At 41.9% G+C, this 21,047-nt stretch overlaps 1 protein-coding gene across 1 annotated transcript; it reads right to left on the bottom strand.

Annotated features, from left to right (window-relative positions):
- Positions 1 to 18,194: 18,194 nt before the first annotated feature.
- On the bottom strand, positions 18,195 to 19,438 carry LOC147894771 (protein TORNADO 2-like). Its single transcript, XM_087385267.1, has 2 exons — positions 18,898 to 19,438; positions 18,195 to 18,818 (listed from the first exon to the last, which is right to left on the bottom strand). The coding sequence occupies exons 1-2, from the start codon at positions 19,417 to 19,419 to the stop codon at positions 18,486 to 18,488; spliced, it is 855 nt and encodes a 284-aa protein (XP_087241393.1). The 5' UTR covers positions 19,420 to 19,438; the 3' UTR covers positions 18,195 to 18,485.
- Positions 19,439 to 21,047: the final 1,609 nt, after the last annotated feature.

Raw genomic sequence — 21,047 nt, 5'->3', positions numbered from 1 at the left:
ATACATCTGATAAAGAAATCCTTCCAAGGCTCTTGCCCTGGCATAAGTCCTCTCACAACGACCTTGCAGAGTAAGGCTCTGCATTGTAGATCTAGGTCAATGATATTCAAACCCCCTTCTCTTGTAGGAAGAATCAAGGTCTCCCAAGCCACCCTGGCTGCTGTAAGATCAGTTGTGCCATCCAGACCACTCCATAGAAAGTTTCGTACAGGCCTCTTAAGCTGAGTGATACAATCCCTAGAGTGGCACCAACAAGAGCATACAAACCATGCTGTGGCTCTAGTAGAACCTAGTTAACCACCACCACCACTCTGGATGCCAAGTCAAGTTTGGTTGAGCTCCAAAAAAGGAGCTTTCTTCTGATGCTCTCCAACACAGGAGCAAACTGCCCACCCCAACCTGGTAGCCCAAATATTTGACGGAGACACCCCTTAGTACCCAATTGAAACCAATATCATTACCCCAATCCAGGGTGTCATCATCGCAAATCCAAAAACCATTGGATTTATGCCAATTAATCTGCGCACCTGCAGCCGTGCAATATAAATCCAAGGCTGTCCGGAAGGAAGTGAGTGTCCTGGGGGAGGCATCCAAAAAAACAGTCGTGTCATCTACCAACTCACTATCTAGGAGCTCTTTTTCCTGGTGGAGAGGAAGCCTCAACCCATAAATATCAGCTTGAGATCTAAGGTAGATACTCATAGCTTCTGCCACAAACAGAAAAAGAAAAGGGGCAAGAGGACAACCCTGGTGGACTGATCTAGAGATCTAAAATCTGTCCCCTCTTACCCCCCCAATAAGTACCTGGCTATGGGCTGATCTGTAGAGAGAGGATACTAAATCGAGATAGAGTACCCTCTAAAAAATCCGAGTCTACTCTATCGTAAGCTTTCTCAAAGTCTAAGAGTAGAATGGCCAACCTCTAGCGGCTCTGCATGGCCCATTCTGAGGCCTCTCAAAATGAGAAAATATTATCAAAAATACTTCTGCCATGCACAAACCCTGTCTGCATGTCATGAATCAAATCTAGAAGAAAAACTTGTAGCCTCGCAGATTGATTGCTTTCGCCAAAATCTTGTAAAAAGTGCCCAATAGAGTGATGGGTCTCCATTGTGACACTAGATTCCTATTACCCCCCTTTGGGATGAGATGAATGACACCATCTGTAAGTGAGTTAGGCATCTCACTAGAGTCCCACATGCCCTATAGGGCTAATGTAATGTGATCGCCCATCTGCTCCCAAAAAGTAATAAAAAAAGAAGGGGTAAGTCCATCCGAACCTAGGCACTTGCCCTTGTGAAGGGCAAGTAATGCAGTCCTGTATTGTTCATTGATGAAAGGTGCATCAAGAGAAACAAACATCTCATCCTTCACCAATACTGGGATACACTGCCAAATAACCTCTTTGGCATCATCTATGGCCTGTGTGCCTGGATCTACAGTAAGAAGGGATGCAAAAAAAATTGAAGCTACATGCATGATGGCATCAGGATCTGACTGTAACACCCCGTCTAAGTCAACAAGTTGCGAGACACTATCTCTACTATGTCTAGGCCCATGAGTAGAGAAAAAGTGTTTGTTGACCCTGCCACCCATCTAAATCCAAAAGGATTCCCGTGCATGAAAGGCATACTCTGCTCTCTGATCCAACAATGTCTATATATGAGCCCTTGCTACAACAAGGTGCTCCTGAATCCAAGCATCTGTGGGCCTCTTCTGCTCTTCCCTTTGAAGGGATGCTAACTACTGGCATATACCAATCTCACGTCTCTTGGAATCAACGACTATATGATAATAGTCACTAATTCTGAATAAGGCTGTGGCTACCTGAGATGGGCAGGCAACTCCACCCTGTACATGAGAAACCCAAATCTGTAAAATATCCTCCGTGAGGCTCTCCTTTGCATAAAAAGCATCTAGAATCTTGACACTGGCAGAACATCCTCTCCGATGAGGCTCAAGAATTTGCAATACAACTGGAAAATGATCTGAAGTGGAAACCCCAGTAGAAATGCATACAGATCTGCTTCTGTCAAGTGCCCAATCATCTACATAAAATCTGTCAATACGTGCATGGATGGGCATGTGTACTCTCCTGTTCATCGATAGGAGTGACTGTGGCATAATAAGAAAGGCATCATCAAATCAAGTGTCCTTGCCACTGTACTGAAAGAGAAAGGCATCCCAGGCTGCCCTCTCCAAAGAATGAATTCCACCCTGTCTGCCTCCCTTTTTGTTTGATGGCAACTCAACCATGTTGAAATCACCACCAATGATCCAAGAATCTGCAATGGGGGCCCAAGAGAGTAGCTCCTTCCAAAAGGAGATTCGCTCCCCTCTATTGTTGGGGGCATAAAGATTGAGAAGACCAATCTTACGCCCTCCAATCAAAATAATGATCCATTGAGCTCTAGCGGGGGAGATAATACCATGACCAATAACTAAGGGGAGGATAGAAGGAGAGACCGAAATGCAAGTACCTCCCCTTGTGCCCATAGCACACGACCAGAAGGTATGTCCTGAAAGTAGTTTGCCAGATTTAGAGCAATCACTGGCATCCAACTTGTGTTCCTAGATAAAAAGGATATCAATAGCACCTCTAGTGACACTTGGATGAAGCTGATTCCATATTAGCTGCCTACGGCGATGGTGTGGAATTCCACCTAGGCCCTTTATGTTCTAGCTGACTATCCTCATTGACAGGAGGATGCTGGATGGAAAGGCTTACTCGACCTAGTAGAGGAGACCAGCTTCCCTTGGGCCGAAACACTCCTGCTGAGGGCAGGATACTCAACAGGTGAAAGGATCCCCACACTTGTTGAGGGGGAGGCCCTATCAAAAGGAATCCCAATGACCGGGACCCCTAAATGGAGGGCACAAACTCCTCCTCATCCATGAAAGTTGTTGAATTTGCCAGTGTCGAAAAAGAGTTCCCAAGTTTGGCCAAGGAGTGCGAAGAAGACCTACACTCATGGAAGATGGAGGAGAAGGACCTGCCAGGCCTCTATCAGTAGAACTAGAGCTGGTAGCTCAGGAGGCCTATGGCTAGACCTGGAGTCCTCATCTGTGCATACACTCCCTCAGTTTTCCTGGTGGCTATGACAGGAACAGTCTATGGGAAAGAAGTATCGGTAGCCCCCTCATGATCAAAAAGCAAAGTGACAGGGGCTGGTGCATCTAAAGGCCCCTCCTGATGTGGAACTGTAGTGTTTGGGGTTGCAACAACATCCACCTTTGGAGTCTGGATGGCGTTTGTATGAACTAGATCAAAAGTTTCCTCCTGAGGTAAGGGAGCCACTTTGATCACTCTCCATTGTGGTACTGGGTCGGCTGCAGGATTTGGGCACCCTGTTGCCCCTAATGGTCCTGGGGTGCACAGAGCAAGGTGCCCTACTGCTCTTGGTGGTCCTAGAGTGCATAGTATAGGGCGTTGGGGAGGTGCAGCCGATCGGGATAGTACGTGAAGGAGCCACACCAGAGGACCTCTTGGGTCTTTTTCTCTTCCTTGGGCAGAGTCTCTAGCAAAGTGCCCAAGGGTCCTGCAAATTCTACACTGGTCCTGTCTACTGCTTTGTTGAAAGAGAGAGCCATCTAGACGCTGAAGCATGATGTGGTCATTTGAGATGTTAGGGTCAGAGACAATGACCCTAACTCGAGCCACCCCGTCCGCTCTGACTGCCTCTACCACGAGGAAGAAGGCATGCAAGGAAGGGGGGGGATCTCAGTGACCACTCCGAATGTGGCTCCGATAGTGGCAAGAAGTCGATGGTAGACTTGAGGAAGACAGGAAATCTAATGAACAGTACTATAAAGGAAAGGGTTCAATGCCCTAACCCTAACCCTAAAAGGGTTTGTATATATTCTACATTTTCAACTAAATCTAGTGTACAGTACAGTTATTCATTTGTGCTGTGCTCTCTAGATGTGCCCTCTCTCCTCATCTCCACTCTTCTCCTCTCCCCTCTTCATATTTTGTCATGGTATCAGAGCATGGTTCTACCTTCCGCTAAGGCATTGCGATTCATATGAGTGTGAGAGATTGAGAGATTGAGTGTTCCATCCATTGAGAATTTCTATCCATGAGAGAGAGAGAGAATGCTCTTCTTTTTGCTTGAGATATTTCATTGTCCCCGAGAGAGAGAGAGGGGGGGAGAGAGAGAGAGAGAGAGAGAGAGAGAGAGAGAGAGAGAGAGAGATCTTGTGCTGTGAATTCTACTATGAAAGAGCGTGTAATTGAAAGCTTAGTATTCATCGGAGAGAGTCTTAGACTCCCTATCCAAAGAGTCTATCCTATGACTACTTCAAATACTGCATCGACTATAGACTGCGCAACAAGAGATGAGCCCTCAAGCGACTTCTACTCGCATCCATTCAATCAACAAACAAGCTACAATGCACCAATGAGGCACAGCTAGCCAACCTTACAAGTTGGCCAACTATTTTCTCTAGCCACCTCGATGGACCAAGGCACACAACCATCATCCGCCATCATCTACTAGCATCTACATGGGACTACAAGCAAAAGGCAACCTCTGCAGCCTGCTTCAACAAAAATCAGCTCCCACTTCACCTATCAATCAAAGACTCCTACAACAACTCCACCAATAGCCAAGACTCTCTAGCCTCGACCACAGCAAACTCGGTCTCAAACGGCTGGCCGACTAATCTGAGGTGACAGGCTAGGAAGCTCAAAGGAGCTCTAACCTCCATCAAACAAAAGATGACATCAAGCCTAATAGCTCTACTTGAACTCATAGACAGGTCCAGTGAGCACCTCCAAGCTCCAACAAGCAATGGCAGAGATTGTGAGCCTCCATAGTAGTCTACTCCTATGCTACACAACAAACTTCGACTTCTGCGACTTCTCTTCACCGACCAACAGACTCGTCTCTCTCAGCCACCTTCAACACCAAATGTTGGCTCACACCTTGCAACACCTCGCAATTCCCAACTACTCTTCCTAGTGAGCACACCTCAGCAGGCAACAACAAACTCCCTACGCCTCCGAATCAACGTGACGGGTAGCAATGGAATATGAAAGATTTCGTCAAGAATCTAAAGATTTTGGAGCATCAGATGGAATCTTAAGATATTTCGTTGCTCACCTTATCTCCATGGGTGGACATTCTTGTAACATGTGGCAATCGCCTACCACATCAGCTTATCCTAACATGTCAGCACCAGGGTCCATGTTGCCACATCATTAGCCTCATCTGCCACATAAGCACTGAGGCCATGTCAACTACCAATTGTGCAGCCATGTCATCATACCACCTATGTGCGATGTCCTGGTTCCTCCTACCATGCTAGTAGGTACAGTCAGTTGCCATGTCTTTAGTTGACATTAGCATTGCCACATCATCAAGTCTAGTCATAGCACTGCCACATCAGTAAATGCCACATGGTAGCACCCCCTGCCTGGCACTCTTACCCATCTACTAGCACATTGGCACACTGCATGTGAATCCAGTTGACACCTCAGCAGTGCTCTAGAGGCACACCCCTCCATGTGAACACAGTTGCCACATCATCATTTTCATTGTTTTTGCCCCGCCACCTTGATCAGGCGATATCTCTTCATCCAAGATGAATTTGAGGGCTCTCCAAATACAAAAAGCGCTCAATTTTTTATGCTCTACATGGTTGTCATATCACGTGCACATTTTGGTGCAAGTATCACACTTTTTTGAGCCTCGGCAAAAAATCCACTTCTTGCATGCTCATCAGTCTCTACATCGACGCATCTGACCCAAACCTAAAACGAACAAAGAAAAGGAATTATTTGCTGCTTTTTCATTGCTTGACGGTTGGTCTAGATCTAGTTCAGAGTAGATTAGATCATCCATAGCGAAGAGAACTCCAAAGCAACCAATTGAAGCCATGTCAAAAAATTCCTAAATAGTTCATGTTGAAGTCTGCTCACTAAACTGTGGAACGCTGGGTTTCAAGTGATGTGATGATGTGAAACTACATGTGAGTGATCTTACAGCATGTCTACGACTAGCAACCTCAATTTGGAGGCATCTGCTAAGCTAGACAACTCTAATTACAGCACATGGAAATACTGAATGGAGACCGTTCTTATACTTAAAGACAAATGGGAGTATGTTGATTGGTCTACCATTGGATGATCCAACCAACAGTAGCTCTACTCCACATGTTGCTGACCCTTTGTAGTTACCATGTGCAAATGGAAATAGGAAAGGGAACACTACAACCTCTATTGTCATGTCGGAGCAACCACTGTTGGTTGTAGGAAGCCCGTTCACTTGGAACGATTCCACTCTCTTTGATAGCATTTGTGTGGCTCATAGTTGTATTGATTCAAATTCGTGCATGTCCTTGGTTTGAAAAGCTTGACAGTTTGCTAGTTCTACCATGTTCTGTAGTAATGATAGTTCTGGCTATGATTCCACCACTGACATGTACTCAAATGGCATTGACTCTTCATGTACTTGTAAGATGCTTGCAATAGTTTTGGGAGGCAAGGTGCACATGCCTATCCTGAGATTTGGACGCTCAGCCATTGCTTCATATTTTTGTACAATCGGGTTATTTATTATGTTGTATGCTAGAATGTTTGAGAGCTCCATTGCTAGCACGTCTCTTGTACAAGTCGCATCTATTGTTGGTTTCATCCATGAAATCAATGGATTGTCCAACAATGATCTCTGGTCGAGCATGCCTTCTGCAATTGCATTCATTGTGGACATTATCGAAAGTGAGATGTCTACAATGCTTAGAAATTGGATATGCAGATGGTTCAGCTTTAACAATCAACGTATGTAATTTGGTAGTAGTTGGACCACATATGCAGAATACTTTGTATCTTGTGAGAAACTATGGCATGGCATGCATGTTACCTCGATACCCGATTCCTCACATGCATTAATGAAATAATGTTGCTCAATGTTGCAAAGTAGCACAAGTAGTAGTGGGTTGAATGTATTTGTAGATCTCAACATTGGTTTGGATATTGAAGTAGATAGTTTGGCAAGGGTTGATCTCATTGAGGATAAGATCGTCATCATTGATATTGGCAAAACTATTTTATATATTGTCTCATTCTACTCACATCATAAGTGGGGAGTGAGGGTGGGGGTGTGGGGATCAATAATATAAGGGTTCATATTCTACCAAAGAAAGGGAGTTTGTGTGTGTGTGTGTGTGTGTGTGTATGTGTGCATGTTTTAAGCTTGTTTGGTAAATTATATTGACTCAGATTCTCTCAATTCTTGTCTCATGCTTCCCTCGCTCATGGAAAGGGAAGGGGAAGAGGGTGAGGGGGGCAGTTTATGTGTGTGACAAGTCAGAAGGGAAGGTGGGGAGAGGGGGGGGGTTGTGTGTGACAAGTCAGAGGGTAAGATCAAATGCTAAAAATGGGGACAAGAAATGCTAGAGGAGGACTATTTAGAAGGTAGGCATTAATTATTAGGGGTAGGTGCAGTGAAGGGGCTTCATATAAAAAAGTGGAGGCTTGGAAAAGCCCCTCTCCCCATAAGTGAGTCCTTATGAAGGGAAGTCCCTACCTTCATTTTCCACATTGTACATGGGATTACTTAAACACACGTCGAATGAGGTGGTGCCCAAGTAATGATGGAGGATAGAACCATACCTCTCCCATGCTCATGTACCCACATCATGACCATGGCATGTCACCTCTACACTTGCCACCTTGTAGAGGTATTTTGCATCTCCACCATCCAAATTACATGAATTTTCCACATACTCATGCTTTTATGTACCACGCATAATATAGGTTAATATTATATTAATATGCGTAGTATTAGTCATACCTCAATTGAGGTTACATTAGTATAGGTTAATAGCTTAACATTAAATTAATGTAGTTAATATTAGTACTAGTATAGGATAAGCTTACCTTAATATAGCTCATATTGATAATACTTTGATCTTTTAAAAAAAAATGGAAATTTTAATATTGCGGTTAAACTTACCTTAATATAGCTCATATGAATAAGACTTGGATCAAGGTTAAATAAAATGAAAAGTTATTTTTTAAAGAAATTACTTAAAAATTATTTTTTGAAAAAGTAAAATTTAAAATTAAATTAATAATATCTTGCTCAAGCTATTAGTAATAATAACCTCATATTAATATATTAATCTATACTAACCACATATTAATATATTAATATATTAACCTCATATTAATAAATTATTAACCTTCATATTAGTATCTTACTAAGGACCTTGATTAAGGTATTGTTAATGTACTATAAGCTATACTAACCTGATATTAATATACTAACCTATGCTAACATCATATTGTTAAATTATTAACCTCATATAATATCACATTAAGGACCTCGATCAAGGTACGCATATCAACATACCATGCACCATGTGTATGCAGTGGGTGATACACAACATATTGCCACATTTAGTTTTTCTGGCCATGTGGAATACCTCGATCGAGGTTTTTGACATGTAAGGTTTATTGCACATACCTCCATGAACAAGTAGACTATACAAGTAGGTCCTAACTACCTCGATCAAGGTTTTGGTTACCACGTACAATTGGCAAAAAAAGTCTATGTGGCATTGTCTAATCATCACATACCTCGATCAAGGTATGTGATGATTAGACAATGCCATGTAGACTTTTTTTGCCATGCCATGTAGAATTCAAATTATCTTGACCATGGTGCTCGAATGTGCATGGAATGCCTTCGAGGATTTTTGAACCTAGAGGATGTGCCATGTGTCACCTCCTCATTGAATGAAATACCTCAATTGAGGTATAGCTTCCTGTTGTTCGATTTTCATGTTCCTTTGTATATCAAGTGTCCCACTTTACCCCACACACTAACCAAAATGGGTACTCTTAGCAATAGGGTGAATGTCTGCTTGGGTGTAGTCAATCGCGATACTGTTTTTGGGGCCATTTTGGGGCCACGACATGATGCACTCTTGGGTGAGATTTTGAATTTAAGGCGAATCCGCACTTTCACAAATTTTTTTCCTGATGTCATGATGCCGCACTGGTATAATAATGAGATGCAATCTATTTATTTTGAACATCGTAGATTTTGACGCATGGCAACTCTACCTACTTTGTGCAACACAGTCTATGGCTTGACCACATTGTGCATCTCTGCAATACTTGATGCATTGCAATCTCTAGCCTGACCACTTATCATCGTGTAGCCTTTTTCCATAGCTTTTCCACCTGTCACTGGGCAACACGCCCATGTAGATCATGAAAATTCAAGGTTGTCCCGGGAGCGACCACCTCATTGGTTCTTATCATAACAATGAGATGCAATCTATCATTTTGAACACTTCAAAGCTTGACACACGGCAATTTTGCCCTTCATGTAGTGTAGTCTTTGGCCTGGCCACTTGTCATTGCCCATTATTTTGTAGCAACTTTGCCACCTATCATCGGGTAGCACATCATTCTTGGAGTTTTGGATTTACTTATTTTAGGAGATCTATGATGATCCCCGCACTGGCAAGCAGAAGGAGATCTATGACAACCACCGTGCTAGTTCTTGGAGTTATATATTAGTGCACCAAGGACAATGTATTTCCTTGTGCAACCAAGGAAAATGCAATTGTTGATATGGCCCTTAAGGGATCCCCTTTAGGAGCAAGGGCCATATCGACATGCCATATTTGTCCAGTGGCATCTTGGATATTGTATAATGCATGTCGATATGGTCCTTGCCCCTAGAGGGGACCCCTCAAGGGCCATATTGTCAATTGCATTTTCTAAAAGTTTAATTGTATTCTAGATGTATCGCCATGCAACCACCGTGGTGGGTCGTTGGAGCTATTTTAGCACTATTTTGGTCCTAAACCAAGGAGAATGTAGTCCTACTTTACTAGTATTTTAGTCCTTGTTGTAATAAATCCTAAACAATGTCAAAAGTATTCTGAGCCACACTAGAGGCCTGGTGGTGCCATCCAAATAATCAACTACAATTCATTAAGTAAAACTTGAGCAAAAGAGATTGCATCTATATCCAATAAAAGGTTATCTAATAACAACAATTTATACTAAGAGCAAAAATTGAATAGAAGATCTTACATTTATAAAAACTCAACAATTGCTAAGAGCCCTAGAGGCCAAAAGATTACATCTAGCGAGTATAACCACAACCATTGTTGAGTGGTTTATATAAAAATTAACAACAGTTTATACTGATCACATTTGTAAAAATGCAGCAATTGCTCAAAGCCTTAGAGACCAAAAGATTACATCCAGTAAGCCAAAAGATTGCTGGAGTCTTAGAGGCCAAAAAATTACATCTAGCCATTGCTGAGTGGTTATGAGCCTCGTTGAGCAAGAGGATATTTATACAACTTAGTATTGCAAATTTTGCTAACAACAAGAGGATATTTGTACAACTCAGTATTGCCACCAGCCCAACTTGTTGCTTTCAATTTTTTTGGGGAGCCATTGGAGGAGACGAGAGAGAGGCCAAAGACTCGTGCACATTACACAAATGCAGGACTTGGACTATGGCCCCCCCAATAAGAAGAGAGTACTCTACTATGAAAATCCTTATCCCTTCATCAATTTCTCTAGGGAATCCATATAGCATAGCCATATAGAGGCTAGAGGTGTGCATGCCATCCAAGGTGGTGACATGCATGTTTGGGGGGAATCGACCAAGGGAACGAAGATATTACACAAGAGCGAGCATTTCAAGTCCTAATGAGTGCAACCCAATGACCTTGTACAAGAAGGGAGACAAGATTGGGATCATGTTGCATTGAGGGGTGATAGTAGTAATAGACATGGTGAAAAGAGTGGGTGAGCAGTGGAGCAGATGAGTAGGGGAGTAGACGAGTGAATGAGAGTTAGAGGAGGCAGCGTGGAGCAAAGTAGAGCAAGGGAGGAAGAGAGTTGGAGGAGGGTGTGTGGAGCAAAGTAGTAGAGCAGGGGCGGATGAGAGCAAAGTAAGCAAATGCCAGATGCTAAATGCCAAATGCCACGGACCTTATATATTACAAATATTGAGCCCAAATGGTGGCTGGAGGCATTTTAAACCACTGCCTTAATTAATCAAAATCCAAGAAGGGTGCCATCCAAATAATCATGAGCCATTTTTAAGCAGAATAGCCAAATGCCAAACCATTAACCTTATATTAATCAAAATTTGAGCCACCAGGATCATCTTCTTCTTCTCCCTTTTCACCCAGAGGCCCGGTGTGCCATCCAAATAATCATGAGCCATTTTAAACCGTACCACTGCCTTAATTAATAAAAATCCCGATGAGGGTGCCATCCAAATAATCATGAGCCATTTTTAAACAAAGTGGCCAAATGCCAAATGCCACGGACCTTATATTAATCAAAGTTTGAGCCACCCGGGATCATCTTCTTCTTCTTGCCTTTCACCTGGAAGCCCGGTGTGCCATCCAAATAATCATGTGCCATTTAAACCACTGCCTTAATTAATCAAAATCCGAGGCAGGTGTGGGCCATCATGGTGGCTATTAACTGCTAGCCCAATGGAATCTTAGGTGCCACCACAAATGCCACCTTGTCACATTGATGGCAACAACATGGCTGGTAATCATGAAGCAGGCGCCACTGTGCTATAAATTAACATGTAATTAACTGCACTCTACGGAGCATGCAAGCCCGATGACTAGTATTTAACTGCACTCTATATATCATGTAAGCCCAGTGGTGGTAACTGGTACATGAGTAATTGCTTGCCACTTTGATGGCTAGTAATTACCTACCATCCAAGTGGAATCTTAGCCACCACCATAGATGTGTTTGGTAATCTTAGATGCCACCTCGGAGCTACCACCACTGACTGTAACCATCGGTGGAAGGTGGCAATAATTACCACAAATGTCATGAAGCCTAATCACCTTTCCTTCACTATTTTGTTTGATATCCATCTCAACCATTTCTTTCTCCTTGTAGTTGGGCTACAAACTTAAGCCTCCACTATTACATTCCCACCTCTCGATCATTTCTTTCTCCCTTGCATAATCTTTCCTCCCCTTACATAATCTTTCCTCGTCCTTTGCATAGTCCACAGGAGCTCCCCCTCTACAGTAGAGTGTGAGATCCTCTCCTCCCTTGATCTTGAAACTGTGACATATGGAAGCTCCTCACTTGCTCTTCAAAAGCCCAATTTGGATGCTCTCATCAATGTCACCATGTTGGTATAGGAGGTGAACATGAAGGAGGGACAAATAGTCTGTCAAAGTCAGAAGATTACCATCACTAAAAGCATGATTTAAAATGCGCTAGGCATTCTTGGAGGCAATTTGCAAGCACAATTCTTGGAGAAGTAGTGGAAGAGATAAGATATTCTAGATGTATACCCCAATGGATCAACGTTTGTTTAGGTGTAGCCAATCACAGAGCTATATTCAAGGCCATTTTAGAGCCATGACACGATGCGCTTCTCGGTGAATATTTGAATTTTGCGTGCACCCATGCTCTTGCCAAAAATTTTCCCAACGTCATGAATGCACACTAGCATAATAATGAGACAATCTATTTGCTCTGAACACTACATAGCTTGACACATGGCATCTCTGCACTACTTCATGCAACATAGCTAAGCTGCCTGACCATTTATCATTGCACAAACTTTTGCCATAGTTTTACCACTTGTCACTGGGAACCGCACCCATGCAGATCATTAAAATTGAAGGTTGTCTAGGAGAGACCAATGTGTTGGTTCTTGGCATAATACTTAGATGCAATATATCATTTTGAACATCGCTGTAGCACAATCTCTAGCCTGACCACTTGTCATCATGCAACCTTTTGCCTACAACCCATGCAAATCATTAGTTGGCTTGGAGAGACCATCGTGCTAGTTTTTGGCATAATAATGAGATGCAATCTATCATTATGAGCATCGCATTAGCACAGTCTCTGGCCTAATGACCTATCATCGCCTGGAATTCAAGGTTGCCTTTGAGAGACCACTGCATTTGTTCTTGGAGTTATATCTCCGTTACCTATTTTTACATATTACAGGAGGAGGTCTATGACGACGAACACACTAGAAAATAGAAGGAGATCTATGACAACCACCGCGTTGGTTCTTGGAGTTATATATTTGTGTACCAAGGAAAATGTATTCTGTTGTGCAACCAAGAAAAATGCAATTGACGATAAGGCCCTTGAGGGGTCCCCTCTAGGGGCAAGGTCCAAATCAATATGCCATTTCTGTCCACTGGCATCCTGGATATTGTATAATGCATGTCGATATGGCCCTTGCCCCTAGAGGGGACCCCTCAAGGGCCATATTAATTGTATTTTTCTAGATGTATCTCCATGCAACCACAACCGTGGGTCATTGGAGTTATTTTAGCGCTATTTTGGTCATAAACTAAGGAAATTGTAGTCTTTCTCTTCAGGTATTTTAGTTCTCATTGCAATAAATATAAATGAGGGAAGTACAATTTATTGAGTGAAAATTGAGCAAAAGAGATTACAATGTACATCTATGTCCAATTACAGGTTATATAAAAATTTGCAACGGGAATCGAGTGTGGGAAAGAAGGGTCTCGATTAGTGCTAGCATTTCTAGTCCAGGTGAGTGCAACACAATCACCTTCTGACTCTGCCACTATCATCAGTCCTCCTTACCCAGTCGAGGACCTCTCCTATCAAATCACGGCTACTGGAGGGATAATAGAAGATAGAAAGGGCAAAGCAGTGATGGCCACCATGAGGTGATTGATGAGCCATCACTTTAAGAGCGGCATTGCTACTGATTGGCAGTATTAAGATGACCAAAAGAAGCAGGTGGTCATCAATGAATTAAAACAAAAATACCCTAACCCACCAAATTGGGAGTTTAATGAGAATTATATGCGAGAGCGCATGGGTTTGGTCTTGAAGCATCATAGATCAACCTTGCGTACTTCCATTGCAAAGGGGATGGCTAAACCCAACTAGGCAGACAAAGCTGATTGGAAGTTCTTCAAGAAGCAGAATAGATAGGGAACCATTCTAAAATGTTCGAGGGTTAGAGGAGGACTACGAGGAGATGGCTAGACACCGTAGGTACTTTGTACTTTGGTACATGCAGACAGTTGGCATTCAAGGCAACCGTGGTAAGGCTACTTCTCATTTAATGTATTGTTCTATTTGTTTTACTACATATTACATGCACTTTACTATGACGGTCGACTGGGCTAAGGTGGCTGCTCGCATGGTAGAAGTCTACTCCTACTTGTAATCTCACTTTTTAAATTGTTTTATTCTTTAAGTTCCAATCTAATTTTTAATTTATATGGTTCACTCTTAGGGTCAAAGCTCGAGCATCCCATCATCAGAGGCGATCACCAAGGCCAGGGATCAGATGCACGTGACGAGGGTCAGGGAGAAGGTGCAGCTCACAAGGACCAAGGATCAGGCCAACAAGACGAGGACAAGGACGAGGACGATTTGAATGAGTAGTAGTAGTAGTAGTAGTAGTAGCAGTTTGCATATACTTCGCCATGTATGTCATTTTGTATATCTGCTCGTTTGAGTGATTTTGTATCACCCTTTTTGAAAGGGTAATTTTGTAACAAACAATGTTGTATATGTTTGACATGTATATGCTTTTGTTGCTCGATCATTTCATTTGAGCGATTTTGTATCACCATTTTCGCAAGGGAAATTTTGTAATAAAAAACTTTTTTTTGTAATTACAAAAAAAAAAACATTAGTGGGGCAAAATAGGGCTTGCTATGGCCCTGTTTAGCCCCACTAATGCTTTTTTTTAGTTCTGTTAATCGTCGCTATCTAGTGACGTTTACCAGTGTCGCTATATAGCGACGTTTATCAGTGTTGCTATATAGCAATGCTCTATAGCGATCGTTCTTTTCTGACGCTTTTAATGACTTTAATAATGACATTTGCGCCCATAAAAAAATAAAATTTTAATGTAAAAAGCGTCAGTATTTTCATCAAAAAAGGGCCTATGCCCTGTAGTGTATGGGTATATGTGAAGCTTGTGCTCTTGGAAAGCAATATCTTGAACCATTTTCATGAAAAGGTACAAGAGCTACAAGGATTTTAGAACTTGTGCATACTGACTTATGTGGCCCTTTTTCTTATTCTCGTGGTGGAGCCCATTACTATCTTCTATTTGTGGATGATTTTTCTCGATATTCATTTGTTTATTTCTTATCAAAGAAATCCAAAGCATTTAAAAACTTTTGATCATTGAAGAAAATGACCAAACTCCAAACAGGCCAATTAATTCAAAGACTAAGAAGTGACAAGGCGATGAATTCAAATCACATATTTTTGATCAATTTTGTCAAGAAACTGGAATTGTTCGAGAATTTACTATGCCTTATTCTTCTCAACAAAACAGTGCTGCTAAGCGCGAACATCGCACTCTTATGAATGGTAGCCAATGTATGCTAATTCATGCAGGGCTAGGGATTGAATTTTGGGCAAAGGCAATGCCAACAGTAGTTTATGTGCAAAATCATATTTCTACTTTCTCACCCTGGGGAGAAACGTCCATCGAAGTTTGGACAGGACTTAAGCCTAATGTTGACCATCTTCGTGTATGTGGTTGTTGTGCTTATGTTCTTATCCCAAAACAACATCGTATTAAGATAAATCCTATTGCTACAAAGGCTATATTTCTTGGATATGCATCTAATGCTAAAGGATATCGATTTTTGGATATTTCTTCTCAAAAGATTATCATAAGTCGAGATGCGATTTTTGATGAAGCACAAATGTCACAATCTTCTCATAATACTCATGTTGTAGAAGCTATTCTACGAGATTTTCATACTCAAACAAAAGAAAATTCTCCAGTTGTTCATGAGCAGAATTCGAAGCAAGAGGATACAAATGATAATTATTTGGATGATATAAACGATAATCATTTGGATGATGATGGTCTTCAATCTGATGATGATGGTTCAAATGATATAACACAAAATGTTGATATTTCTACATCTCGTCTCTCAAGTTCTACCAGAGAAATTTCTAGATCTTGGAAACCTACAAAGAAGATTCTTGAATATCATGCTGCATTATTGACAACCTTTGATCCTTCAACTTTTGAAGAGGCTCTTGCATTAAATCAAGCTAATAATTGGCAGCTAGCTATGGAGTCTGAGTATGCATCTTTAATTGAAAAAGGTACTTGGGAGTTGGTTGAGCTTTCAAAAAACTGCAAACCTATCAAGTGTAAATGGGTATATCCTACTAAACTAAAAGCTGATGGTTCATTTGATAAGTTTAAAGCAAGATTGGTTGTAGAGGGTTTTTCACAAAGTCCTGGAGTTGATTATGAAGAAACTTTTTCACCAGTGGTTCGACTTACAAGTATTTGTGTATTGTTAGCATTTGCAAATCAGTTTGATTTTGAAATACATTAGATGGATATTAAGACATTATTTCTAAATGGAGATCTAAAGGAAGAGATATATATGGAGCAACCACTTGGCTTTCAGGTGAAAGGTAAAGAGTCAATGGTCTATCATTTAAGAAAAGCATTATATGGCTTAAAACAAGCATCACGCTCTTGGCACAAAAAGATTGATGATTTCTTGGTTTCGCAAAGCTTTCTACCAAGTATAGCTGATGCCAATATATATGTCAAACGTATTGGTGAATCTTTCATCACAATTGCACTTTACATGGATGACATCATATTTGTTTCTGATTTCTCGAAGAAGAAAAAAGGAAGTTTTTGAGATGCAGCAAGATCTAGGAGAAATTAGTTCTTGCTTGGGTTTGCAAGTCAAAAGGAATTGAAAGAATGGATGGTTGCATCTTTCACAATCAAAGTATATTGACAAACTTTTGGAAAAAATTGGTTTAGTGAATGCAAAACCACAGTTGAGACCAATGGTAATTGCTCCTAGGTATACTAAGTTATCAAAAGAGCAATGTCCACGAGATGATAATGAGCGGTGACAAATGAAACATTATCCCTATCCTAATTTAGTAGGAGGTCTTATGTTTTTGGCTCATGCTACCAGACCGAATATAAGTTATGCTGCAAGTACACTCGGACAATTTATGGCAAATCAAGCACATTGGAATGTTGCAAAGAGGGTATTGAGGTATCTGAAGGGAACATTAGCTCGAGGGTTGTTGTTTACAAGGAAAGAAGGTAGCAAACTCATGAATCTTAAAGGGTTCACTGATGCGGACTAGGGAGGCTGTCTTGACACATCAAAGTCTACTAGTGGGAGTTGTTTCTTTCTTGATAATTCCTTGGTATCATGGATCAGTAGAAAACAACATTTTGTTGCAGTATCAACCATCAAAGCAGAATATGTTGCAGCATCTTTATCAAGTCGAGAACTCATCTGGTTGAGACGACTATTGGAATGTTTGAAGTAGAATCAAAGTGGATCATCAATTTTTATGTGTGACAATAAAAGTACCATTTCTTTGACAAAAGATAAGGTCTTCCATTCTAAATCAAAGCATATTGATATTCATTATCATTATGTCAAGCTTGAGGTAAAGAAGAGAACGATAAAGCTTGAATACTGTGCAACACAACACATGGTGGCATATATCTTTATGAAAGCCTTGGGAGCTGAGAACAAACATGAGAATCATAAGGGAGTTCTTGGCGTTATGAGAAGTCCAATCACTTTATCTATAACTTAATTTTTGGGTAGCTTAGTTAACCTTAAGGATGTTAATTAATATTTGGATTTTTTCCTTTGAATCCCCACAACGATTTTTTTAAATCCAAATCTTAATTAACATCTGGCTAAGTCTGAGGGGGGGTGTTGAAGCATTGCAGTCTTAGCTTTCTGAGAAAGCTATTTGGTTCTAGAAAGCTTTGCTTTTAGAAAGCAAAAGCGTAGCATGCTTTTCTTCCATCTCCTATAAAAGGAGATTAATTGTAATCGATTTGCAACTTAATACAAGTATTGTTTTGGGGGAATTCTCTATTCATTATTCGTATCATATTTAACATATGTACACCCCCACGAGCGCAAGCCACACCCACGTACACGTTGCAATTATACATAAGTTGGAAGACCAAAATCAATCTGTTTTAAGGCGAGTTGGATTAGTTAGGAATATTTATACAAGATGTTTTGAAATGTACGAGTGGAAATTTAGCACCACATGGTCACTACTCGGCTGTAAAACTGAGGAAAGAGGAGCGAGCTTCAGCATGTGGAATGAAGCAACGAAAGTGTCCGATCCCTGCCTGCGCTCATTTGTCACTAGCTGCATTAATATTGCGAAGAAGAATTGAGGTTCAACGAGCACTACACAGAATGAAGCGTGAAGGAGAACAATGTGACGCTATTCACCAGTTGAGGACAGTAAGAGTGTTATGCAAGAATGAAGAGTGGAGTTGTGGCGCTGATGAAGAAGCGGATGACGAGAGTCCTGCTGCTTTGTAGGATCAAATCGCGAAGTAGGTTTGTCCATCAAGATGAAGACAATCTAGCATCAGCTGAGAATCGAGATTCCTAGATGGGAAATGATTAATATTGCTGACGGCGATGATCCGCTGACTTGATTGTACTCATCAACCGGCACCGGGGTGCACGAAGCCGTGAGCGGTACGCCGGCGCCCGATACCGTCCTCCGAGACGAATTGCAAAAACGCAAACCACGTCAGGAAATAGACTATCACCACCAGAACCAATACGACCAGGCACACGATTGCCACCTTCGTCCAGTCTTCCTTCACGGTCTGCAACAGCCCGGCGCGGCAGGAATGGCACTCGTAGCACAGTTCATACGGGGTGTTTTCCCATCTGCCACAATCGCTGTCTGCTCTAGGGTTCGTAGCGTTCACCCAGCGCGTTGGGCTCACAAAAGTATAGCCGCACGCCGTTGGAGGCTTGCAGCACCCGGACTGGTCATGAAGAAGACGGAGCACATTAGTCCAGCATATATGTCTCCAATGAACCTCCAAAACTAAAAAATATGCTTACCTGAACGGGGGAGAGCTGTGCCGTGTCGAAACTGATAACAAGCGGATAATGCTCGTCGAGGGTGCCGCAAAATTGCTTCTCCTGCAAGCAACGCTTCAGGCCTTGCCAGCTATCCTCATTAGTCACCCGCTCCCGGAACCAGACGGAGAAATCACTAAGCCGATATTCCAAGAAGGCGGCTCTCGGGACGGCGTGGCCACCGCCACCGCTGGTGACGAAGAAAGTGAAGAGAGTAAAGGCCAGCAGAAGCAGGATAAGGAGGAAAAGCAGAACGAGGTAGACGCGGAGCAGGGAAACGGATGGTCTACTAACACCGGCATGGCCGATGAGGGAGACGATGAGCATGGCGGCACCGATGAGGATGATGGGCCATTGGAGGAAGGAGAGGCAATCAGAGTGGTGGCGGAATGCGAGCCAGAAGCCGGCGGCGAGGATGGGGATGGAGAGGAGGGTGGTGAGGGCATTGAGGGCGATAAGGAAGCGGGTAGAGTCGACAAGGCGAGCGCCGCGGTCGCGAGCCATGGAAAGCAGCAAGGAATTGAAGGAGTAGTACTGGCTATGGCGATGGAGAGTTCATGAAAGCTTGAGGTGATATGAAGAAGACGATCATGAATATATATGAATTCTTTTTGCTGCAATGTATAATACTATATTATATCCCACCTTACGTTTGGCATTCTCAAGAAGAAGGTAGCTTTGCTTCCTTCATCCCCAAGACCACACATCCAGCTCAAAAGCAAATGATTCTTTTCCATAAGAGGCCCTCATACGAACTTGAAAACAATAAAGACATTGGATCTCCTTCAAGTCTCCCACAAAAGTTTAGAATCTTCTCCTTCTTCAAAGAGAAGCCTCCAAACCACCCTCAACATCAACACACCACATATGGACTTTATGGAGTGTATCTTTGCACCCTTGTAATCAACGCATACTTCCTTCCTTGAGGAAAAGAAACGAAATGAAAAATGGCAAGCCTAGGTGTTGAAGCCTACACACATTTCTTATTTTAAAAAGCCTTCCATAACTTCATAACGAGCATGATAAACGAGCATGATAAGCCTAGCCTGTGACTTCCTTCCTTAACGCTTATCCACATTACAATAACGCCCTTTACTCATGAAGTAGGATCATTCATGCCAAATATGGCTTAAAGATTTCTTTATTGATTATCAAACAAGAAGCTCTCCTTTCAATTTTTCCAAGACCTTTCTTCTTGTTCAGAATTATTCTTTCACTTGCAAAGAATTACTCTCTTTCTTTTTCTGAGAGGTTTTGGATGTGCATTATAATACCAAGTCTCCCAAATTTATTGATAGGTTGAAATACTTTCTTATTATCATGAGGAGCACACAAAAATCAACATGAAAATGAGAGATTTGCATATTTGCAGATATACTACGCCCTCATGGGGGGGACTCGGTTATTCTAAGGTTCAAGAAGGCTTCATAAGATTGATGCTACAAGCTAGTAGGTTGCTTGTGATTGGTCCAACGATGTGGACATTCAGAGCATGGCTTGTGAATTACGTGGCTTTTTGGTGATTGGGTGGCTTCTGGGGTTCTCGAGATCTTCAACGTGGAATAAGTGCATGTATTGGATGATAGACAAATGCATGGTTGTGTACTCTAGAGAGGGATGGCTTTAACTACATCAACAAGTCGCAGCTGATGGTCTCTCTCTCTTTTCGGCCTATAATGGCCCTGGCATCACTATTAAGAGTGTAGCTAGTAGCTACTAGCAGTAGTGTAGATTCTTGAGTCAATAATAGTCTATAGGGTCCTTAGATCAAGTCGATTTCTTTGTTATCAGCAACAAACCCACTAGGGTTGCGCTAATGATCAAGTCTCAAGTCTTCTGTCGATATCAATACAAGGGTGTTTTGGTCAGTTTTTCGTGTCACGATCTTCTTCTATGTTTGAGCATTTGAGCAACTTGAATGAGCTGTGGATATGCAGGCAGAGTTATCATGTGTAAGAGACATTATGTTTCCTTTAAGCAACAATACCTTGAGTGGATTTAGAAATCAATATGGCGTGTATGCACTTTGTAAAATCTAGCATTATTCAAGCCTTGACAAAGAAACTTGCAGAAAGCCAAATTTGTCCTTTCATGTTAGAGATTTCTCCTTTTCTTACTATAGATTATTTAGG

The sequence above is a fragment of the Dipteris shenzhenensis genome, chromosome 14 (assembly GCF_047967505.1).
Source record: "Dipteris shenzhenensis isolate YYH24624 ecotype China chromosome 14, Dip_SZ_1.0, whole genome shotgun sequence".
Classification (NCBI taxonomy): Eukaryota; Viridiplantae; Streptophyta; class Polypodiopsida; order Gleicheniales; family Dipteridaceae; genus Dipteris; species Dipteris shenzhenensis.
The sequence above is the reverse complement of the archived record's forward strand: the minus strand, read 5'-3'. Positions and strand labels throughout refer to the sequence as shown.

Coding starts and splice junctions, on each gene's coding strand:
- LOC147894771 (XM_087385267.1), bottom strand. CDS start 19,419: ATGGCTCGCGACCGCGGCGCTCGCCTTGTCGACTCTACCCGCTTCCTT. Junction 18,819..18,897: donor CACAGCTCTCCCCCGTTCAG/GTAAGCATATTT, acceptor CTTCATGACCAG/TCCGGGTGCTGCAAGCCTCC.